This window comes from Lolium rigidum, chromosome 1, assembly GCF_022539505.1.
Source record: "Lolium rigidum isolate FL_2022 chromosome 1, APGP_CSIRO_Lrig_0.1, whole genome shotgun sequence".
Classification (NCBI taxonomy): Eukaryota; Viridiplantae; Streptophyta; class Magnoliopsida; order Poales; family Poaceae; genus Lolium; species Lolium rigidum.
In genome coordinates, this window is record NC_061508.1 from 327,722,630 (window position 1) to 327,732,287 (window position 9,658).

The window sequence follows — 9,658 nt, forward strand, 5'->3', positions numbered from 1 at the left end:
TCTTATGAGAATATTATCTGTTGTTGAATGCTTATGCATTAAAAAGAGGAGTCCATTATCTGTTTTCTATGTTGTCCCAGTATGGATGTCCTCAAGTTGAGATCTATCAAAACTAAGAAATCAAATGCGATCTATCTCCTTGGACCTTTGTACAGGTGGCATAGAGGTACCCCTTTGTGACACTTGGTTGAAACATGTGTAATGCAATGATAATCCATGGAAATCCGAGCTAATTAGGACAAGGTGCGGGCACTATTGGTATTCGATGCATGAGGCTTGCAACTTATAGGATGTTTTATGCATAACACATATGAATTATTACTACCGTTGACAAAATTGTTTCCATGCTTTCAAAATAAAAAGCTCTAGCACATGAGTAATCCATGCTTCCTATGCGAAGGGCCTTTCTTTTACTTTATGTTGAGTCAATTTACCTACTTCTTTCTATCTTAGAAGCAAACACTTGTGTCAACTGTGTGCATTGATTCTTACATGTTTACTTATTGCACTTGTTATATTGCTTTATGTTGACAACTATCCATGAGATATACATGTTACAAGTTGAAAGCAATTGCTGAAACTTAATCATCCTTTGTGTTGCTTCAAAACCTTCTATTAAGAATCTATTGCTTTATGAGTTAACTCTTATGCAAGACTTATTGATGCTTGTCTTGAAAGTACTATTCATGAAAAGTCTTTGCTATATGATTCAGTTGTTTAGTCATTATCTTTACCATTGCTTCGAATCACTTCATTCATCTCATATGCTTTACAATAGTATTGATCAAGATTATGATAGTAGCATGTCACTTCAGAAATTATCCTTGTTATCGTTTACCTACTCGAGGGCGAGTAGGAACTAAGCTTGGGGATGCTTGATACGTCTCAAACGTATCTATAATTTCTTATGTTCCATGCTAGTTATATGACAATACTCACATGTTTTATATACACTTTACATCATTTTTATGCATTTTCCAGCACTAACCTATTAACAAGATGCCGAAGCGCCAGTTCCTGTTTTCTTCTGTTTTTGGTTTCAGAAATCCTATACAGGAAATATTCTCGGAATTGGACGAAACAAAAGCCCACGGTCTTATTTTGCACGGAGCCTTCCAGAAGTCCGAAGAGGAGACGAAAAGGGGCGACGAGGCGGCCACACCCTAGGGGGCGCGGTCCCACCCCTGGGCGCGCCGCCCTATGGGGTGGGCCCCTCGAGCGTCCCCCGGCTCTGCCCCTTCGCCTATATAATCTCTCCATCGCGAAAACCCTAGGACCGAGAGCCACGATACGAGAAAAGTTCCAGAGACGCCGTCGCCGCCAATCCCATCTCGGGGGATTCAGGAGATCACCTCCGGCACCCTGCCGGAGAGGGGAATCATCACCGGGGGACTCTACATCATCATGCCCGCCTCCGGATTGATGCGTGAGTAGTTCATCTTTGGACTATGGGTCCATAGCAGTAGCTAGATGGTTGTCTTCTCCTCTTGTGCTATCATGTTTAGATCTTGTGAGCTGCCTATCATGATCAAGATCGTCTATTTGTAATGCTACATGTTGTGTTTGTTGGGATCCGATGAATATTGAATATTATGTCAAGTTGATTATTGATCTATCATATATGTGTTGTTTATGTTCTTGCATGCTCTCCGTTGCTAGTAGAGGCTCTGGCCAAGTTGATACTCGTAACTCCAAGAGGGAGTATTCATGCTCGATAGTGGGTTCATGCCTCTGATGACCCACAAGTATAGGGGATCGCAACAGTCTTCGAGGGAAGTAAAACCCAATTTATTGATTCGACACAAGGGGAGACAAAGAATACTTGAAAGCCTTAACAACGGAGTTGTCAATTCAGCTGCACACTGGAAACAGACTTGCTCGCAAGAGTTTATCAGTAGTAATAGTTTTATAGCAGTAGCAGTAGTGAAAATAACAGCAGCGGAGTAACAAAGACACCAGTAGTGATTATAGTAAACAGCAGGATTAAAATACTGTAGGCACAGGGATGGATGACGGGCGTTGCATGGATGAGAGAAACTCATGTAACAGTCAAGATAGAGAATTTGCAGATAGTAATAAAGCGGTATCCAAGTACTAATCAATCAATAGGCATGTGTTCCATATATAGTCGTACGTGCTCGCAATGAGAAACTTGCACAACATCTTTTGTCATACCAGCCGGTGGCAGCCGGGCCTCTAGGGAATCTACTGGAAATTAAGGTACTCCTTTTAATAGAGCACCGGAGCAAAGCATTAACACTCCGTGAACACATGTGATCCTCATATCACCGCCTTCCCCTTCGGTTGTCCCAATTTCTGTCACTTTGGGGCCTCGGGTTCCGGACAACAACACGTGTATACAACTTGCAGGTAAGATCATTAAACAATGCATATCATCATGAAACAATAACATGTTCAGATCTGAAATCATGGCACTCGGGCCCTAGTGACAAGCATTAAGCATAACAAGTTGCAACAATATCATAAAAGTACCAATTACGGACACTAGGCACTATGCCCTAACAATCTTATGCTATTACATGACCAATCTCATCCAATCCCTACCATCCCCTTCAGCCTATAGCGGGGGAATTACTCACACATGGATGGGGGAAACATGGTTGGTCGATGGAGAGGCGTCGGTGGTGATGATGGCGATGATCTCCTCCAATTCCCCGTCCGGCGGAGTGCCAGAACGGAGTTTCTGGTCCCGAGACGGAGTTTCGCGACGGTGGCGGCGTACTGGATGGTTTTTGGTGACTTCGACTTCTCTTCTCGTGTTTTTAGATTGAAACCCTTAAGTAGTCCAGAGGGGGGCGTCAGAGGCTGGCCGAGGCGGCCACACGCTAGGGCGGCGCCCCCCTCCAGGCGGCGCCGGCCTAGTGTCTGGCCTAGTGCTCTAGCACATGATTTAATCCCTGCTTCCCTCTACGAAGGGCCTATCTTCTACTTTATGTTGAGTCAGTTTACCCACTTCTTTCCATCTTAGAAGCAAACACTTGTGTCAAATGTGTGCATTGATTCTTACATATCTACCTATTGCACTTGTTATATTGCTTTATGTTGACAAATTATCCATGAGATATACATGTTACAAGTTGAAAGCAACTGCTGAAACTTAATCATCCTTTGTGTTGCTTCAATGCCTTTTACTGAAGAATTTATTGCTTTATGAGTTAACTGTTATGCAAGTCTTATTGATGCTTGTCTTGAAAGTATTATTCATGAAAAGTCTTTGCTATATGATTCAATTGTTTACTCATTATCTTCATCATTGCTTTGAATCGCTGCATTCATCTCATATGCTTTACAATAATGTTGATCAAGATTATGTTGGTAGCATGTCACTTAAGAAATTATCATTGTTATCGTTTACCTACTCGAGGGCGAGTAGGAACTAAGCTTGGGGATGCTTGATACGTCTCCAACGTATCTATAATTTCTTATGTCACATGCTAGTTTTATGATAATACCTACATGTTTTGTTCACACTTTATATCGTTTTGATGTGTTTTCCTGAACAATCGAGAGGCACCAGAGGGGAGCCCTGGTGGCCCCACACGTGTGGCCGGCGCGGCCCAGGCCCTGGCCGCGCCCCCCTATTGTGTGGTGGCTCCGTACCCCCTCCGACTCCGCCTCTTCGCCTATATAAAGGTACCTGACCTAAATCTTCGATACGAAAAAGCCACGGTACGAGAAACCTTCCAGAGCCGCCGCCATCGCGAAGCCAAGATGCGGGGACAGGAGTCTGTTCCGGCACGCCGCCGGGACGGGGAAGTGCCCCCGGAAGGCTTCTCCATCAACACCACCGCCATCTTCATCACCGCTGCTGTCTCCCATGAGGAGGGAGTAGTTCTCCCTCGAGGCTAAGGGCTGTACCGGTAGCTATGTGGTTAATCTCTCTCCTATGTAGTTCAATACAATGATCTCATGAGCTGCCTTACATGATTGAGATTCATATGAGTTTTGTATCACTATTAGTCTATGTGCTACTCTTGTGATGTTATTAAAGTAGTCTATTCCTCCTTCACGGTGTAATGGTGACGAGTGTGTGCATCGTGTAGTACTTGGCGTAGGTTATGATCATAATCTCTTGTAGGTTATGGAGTTAATTATTACTATGATAGTATTGATGTGATTTATTCCCCCTTCATAGTGTAAAGGTGACAGTGTGTATGCTATGTTAGTACTCGGTTTAAATTGCAAAGATCTATTATGCTCTAAGGTTACTTAAATATGAATGTCGAATGTTGTGGAGCTTGTTAACTCCGGCTTGAGGGAGCTCTTGTAGCCCTACACAACGAATGGTGTTCATTATCAAACAAGAGTATATGTAGCACCAAGGAAGAGAACTTATTTGTTTATGTGATCAATGTTGAGAGTGTCCACTAGTGAAAGTATGATCCCTAGGCCTTGTTTCCAAATACTGCAATCATCGCTTGTTTACTGTTTTACTGCATCTTTACTTCCTGCAATATTACTACCATCAACCGCACGCCAGCAAGCACTTTTACGGCGCCGTTACTACTGCTCATATTCATTCATACCACTTGTATTTCACTATCTCTTCGCCGAACTAGTGCACCTATACATCCGACAAGTGTATTAGGTGTGTTGGGGACACAAGAGACTTCTTGTATCGTGATTGCGGGGTTGCTTGAGAGGGATATCTTTGACCTCTTCCTCCCTGAGTTCGATAAACCTTGGGTGATCCACTTAAGGGAAACTTGCTGCTGTTCTACAAACCTCTGCTCTTGGAGGCCCAACACTGTCTACAAGAATAGAAGCACCCGTAGACATCAGCGCCTAATCACCTCCCAGATCTCCTCGGTGAACGCATCCTCCTGCTCGGAAAGGTCCTCCGGGTGGGTGCCCAGAAAGTCCAAGTCCAGCGAGTTCGCCCGGTCAACTTCGATCGCATCCATGGATGCATTGCCTTGGAATCATCAATACAAGCTATACGATACCTTTACACATCAATAAATTAAAGTTGCTGTAAACTAGCCGATTTTTCCTACTTTAGATGCAGTAATTCACAGTTCATCTGAAGAAGACTTCAGAGTTCAGAGATCTGTCCAGGCAGGCAGTGCACTGAATCATCTTAACTCTTCCCCCAAAGCATCAGAGTGATCAGTTATGTTGTCATGCAATGTGGGAACCGTCATGTATTAGTTTATCCGATGTAAGATGCAAGTTACATTTACCTTTGCATAAATCAGGCAAATATTGTGAAGATCATGTGTTACTGAACAGAAGAATCAACTAGTGGAATCTTAGTTTAGCAGCAAATTGTCGGTTTAAGGGTTGAACTCTTCATACTCAAAGCCCCAGCCTTTACTTTAGATCTAAAACAGTAGAAAAAAATGGAATCAAGGATATATTTTTGTTTCTCCTTTGCATTCCTGTGTAGGGTCCTACTAAGCTAGCTTTCTCTATCCTTCTGCTAGATCTCGTGTATCTTCAGATATTCAAGACAGCTCACATATTCATTTGGCATTTCTCTCTAGAACTCTACCTTTCACTAGAAATTAATATGCAGCCTTAGTTCTTCAATATTGTCACTCTATATCCCAAGAAGAACATAGTAGAGTATCGTGATCGGGAGCGCGACGAGCATACCAAAAATAACCCTGAAAACATACATGCAAAATGAGTAAAGGAAGAAAAGTTTTGTATGCTCGGATATTGGCAAAGATTGAGGATGCATTGTCTGGCTTACGCTGTGCTAAGTATTTGAGGGTGGCAATTGTACTCCTTGGCAAACACAAATGGAACAATTCCTTGTGGAAGTGCTGCCTGTCGATCAATCACATAATAAAAAGTAAGTTCCTCGTCACAATATATTTCCCACTTATCTGAATCACTAGTATCTACAAATTATATTTGGGTATGCTCGTTCGCAGATAAAATTTGATTTATATATTGTACAATTTATATTTTATTCCCTTACTAACCTGAACAATGGCAACATGTAGGAGCACTCCCCGGAGCCCAACGGCTATGGAGGTCGCAGCGATCACCGCCGGACCCGTCAAGAACCTCACCGCCATGGCAAATGTGGCGACAGACTTGCCACACGAGATAATCTTCGGTTGCAGAGCCATGAAGAGACCTGGATTAATTGCATAAGTTACCGTTAGGAGTTCTTGGGGCAAGAGACCAAGATGGAGGTACAGATTTGTGATAATAAACAACAAAATGTCAACGCTGTACCTAAGCTGAACATAGCCATCCCTAGACCTGCATCAGACAGGATAGATATGGAACCTTTGATTATTGTAGGCATCTGAATATTCCACCTGTAATATTTCAAGGAAATTTGGGTTAATATATACTGTAGATCTTTGTATCGTGCATGTGCCGCCTTTCTCCTAAAAATGCCTTGTGTGTTTCCTCTGAAGTTTCCTCCAGATGTTCCACCGATCTCGTGTATAATAAATAGTACAGCAATGATCGATCGATGCACATCATTGTACAGTGTACACGACGATGTGTCGTGCATCAGCCGTAGATGAGAGCACACAATATATGTACTACCGATCTGGAATCTATGAATGGAGACAAATTAACACGGCATCTGAATGGAGTCGATTTTGTAGATTTGGTCTGCTACAGGACTCCAGGTCAGGTCTTGCATAAGACCTGCATCTGCATGCATGTGCTGGACCAGATCCTAGACCGACGTGATAATCATGTGCTCTCACATGCATGGGACAATCATAAGCAATCTAACCAGTAGAGTATAATGAAGATAGAGCCATGTCAATCTACACTAGGATCCAGTTTAGCTGATTAACTGAATTAATCCACGAAAGAACTTGTGATGCATGCATAACGTATGATGCAATGCATATATGCATGTGTACAGTTATGCAAAAAAAAAAAGTTATGCAAGTGTGAGATGTGAACCTGAATGAGACGAGTGACCAGACGAGGCCGATGAGGCTGGAGTAGGTGTTGGGGTTGCGGATGAGCTTCCGCCACACCATGATCAGGATGAGCCGCGTCATCACGCTCGCCGGCGGCATAGGGTGCGCCGCCTCCTCCAGCCCGGGCATGTCCGCGCCCTTCTTCCTCGGCGCCACATATGGGGATCCCGATACCGGGAACTTAACGCCGAGCCCGGTCGCCGGGCTTTTCATCATGCCGTCCTCGATCTCCACCCCCACGTCGCCGTTGCTGGCGTCTTTCTTGATCACCGGCGTCACGGTGCCGCTTAAACCTGACGGACGTGTGCGCATAAATGGTTACTTTACTTACACAGTGTGCCAAAAGAACTCAAGCAAAATCACATATGCTGGCAACTTATTAATTTGATTCGGACGGAGGAACCACGCTTGTTTGTTACGAACGTACCTCTGGGAGTGGCGCCGTCGCGTGGCGTGGCTGCTGCTGCCGGCGCGGCGGCGAAGTCGGTAGAGGCGGCATGGTTGACAGCGTTGCGGAGGTTGGCCTCGGACACGGGCGACGCGCTGGAACTCCACACGAACATGTGCAACTCCTTGTTCGAGTTGGAGTTCGAACCCCCAAGCTCTTTCTTCCTGTATTATTCCAATCAAAAATCAATTCAAGATTCAACACAAAAAGTTCAAGCTCAAACTAAAGGCATGCATGTGATCTAGCCATTGACCATTGCAAATTTCGATTGATGTGCTTGCTAATCGTCAGGAATTGAGCCTTGAGTTTTCCATCCAACACAGCAAGATCATAAGCCGGACACGTACCGTGGCGCCGGCATCATCATGCCAGGGTTAGGCGCGGGGTACGCCGGTGCTGCAGCCTCGCCTCCCTTGAACTTATTGGCCACCTGCTCGTCGAGCCCTTGCCCGCGTGCACCACCACCGCCGACGACACCGGGTTGCCCCTTTGGACTGGCCAGCTTGCTCCCGTTGAACATGGAGTAGAAGTCCGACTGGTTGAAGCTAGATTGCCTCGGGGTGGGCTCCCGCGACGTTTGCAGCGAGTAGATCTCCACGCCCGTTAAGTTGGACGCTCGTGGCGTCATCGCGTTGGACGCACCACGGTAAATCCCGGAACGCCCGGCGCCATGGCCGCCCGTGGTAGACCCGGACGCCGACCGCCGGATGACGACGTGAACACGGCCGTCGCGCCCGACCTCGGCGTCGGCCTGCAGGGCCTCGCGCCCGTTGAGCGAGACCACGTCGGAGTCGACCCGGAAGGAGGCGATGCTGGCGCCGACGTCCGGCGGGAACTGCTCGGAGATGAGCGCCTTGGCGCCGCGGTACTCGAAGAGGAAGAGCATGAGCGTGTACCAGATGACGCTCTGCAGCACCACGATCTGCACCATGAGCGACCCGGAAAAGTCGCCGTACATGGCGCGGAGGAGCGGGATACCCATGACGAGCGTGTTGGGCAGCGTGGCGAGGGAGAAGAGCGTGATGGTCCAGTCAAGCGACGCGGCCTCGTCCCCGGCGCCGACGACGCCGCCGCGGTGGCAGCGGTAGCGGGAGAGCAGGTTGTGCCACACGGCGAGCGCGGCGAGGATGACGAGCTTCTGGAGTGAGTCGGCGGCGAGGAAGCGGTAGTCCATAGCGTAGGGGTCGTTGGTGGAGATGAAGTGGAAGGAGAGGAGCGGCACGGCGAAGACGGCCACGAAGCGGTTGATGCCGGAGCATTGGTCGGGCGTGAAGATGCCCCACCACCGGACCGACCCGTACGCCATGAACATGGCCACGTACAGCGGCACCACCGCCGCCAGCACGTCGTAGATGTCCTTCCAGGTGATCATCGCGCCGACGAGCTAGATTCCAACAGTTTCTTTGGGATCTCTGGCGGTCGATGAATCGAGATGTTGTTAATAGAGCGAAGAGAAGCGGAAGGATCGTTATATAGTAGGCGATCGATCAAATGATTTGTTAATTAAGTACTGCTACGAGCTAGTAGTAGTACACTGTGTCAGATTAAGTTAAGCAAGGTGCATGTGTGAGGGGAAAGATTCCAAGGGGACATAGGTACACTTGCACACATTCAATTGGTTTTGGTTTAGCAAATTCGTTTTGTTCTTGCGGTGAAGTGTAAACACAAGCTACCTAAGGTTGCATTTGGAGACCTGAAGGAAAGTCGGCCTGCTGTTCGGAGCCAAGCTAAATGTATGCATACATCATACTTGCCTAAGTAGACTAGGCATCATGGAGCAGCGGCAGCTTGACGCAGCATCCAAAATATTTACGGGCGCCTCATTTTGAGGCTCGCTTGGGCAGGCACCAGGGTCTTTAGCCCGTTTGGAACGAACCACGGGTGGGGAGTGATGTATTGTTTGGTTGTGCATGATGCGATTTTGCGCACCCGTTAGGCAACAAAGGCTAACTCATTTGGTTGGCTGCGTGTAGCCTATTTTAGCTCTTCCCATCCACCTTATGGTTATTTGGTTGTACACATCATAGTCTCATGCTCTTATCATTGTTTGAATAGGGTAAGAGTACCATGCCATTGCATGTTACATGCATCTGATCATACTAGATTTAGAACCGTAAGATCTTGACGATCACAATGATCAGGAAGACGATGGTGAATTCTTTCACCGACTAGTAGAAAAAGGGGCATTAGTCCCGGTTGATAACGGGCATTAGTCCCGGATTCGCAACCAATTAATTAACTTTCATTAATAATTTCCTTCACATGTTTTGCTCTGATTCGT

At 46.4% G+C, this 9,658-nt stretch overlaps 1 protein-coding gene across 1 annotated transcript; it reads right to left on the bottom strand.

Moving 5' to 3' along the window:
* Positions 1–5,338: 5,338 nt before the first annotated feature.
* LOC124684338 (auxin efflux carrier component 2) lies at positions 5,339–8,749 on the bottom strand. The gene is made up of 7 exons (XM_047218674.1): positions 7,725–8,749; positions 7,357–7,541; positions 6,910–7,222; positions 6,214–6,299; positions 5,955–6,112; positions 5,720–5,796; positions 5,339–5,630 (listed from the first exon to the last, which is right to left on the bottom strand). The coding sequence occupies exons 1-7, from the start codon at positions 8,747–8,749 to the stop codon at positions 5,564–5,566; spliced, it is 1,911 nt and encodes a 636-aa protein (XP_047074630.1). The 3' UTR covers positions 5,339–5,563.
* Positions 8,750–9,658: the final 909 nt, after the last annotated feature.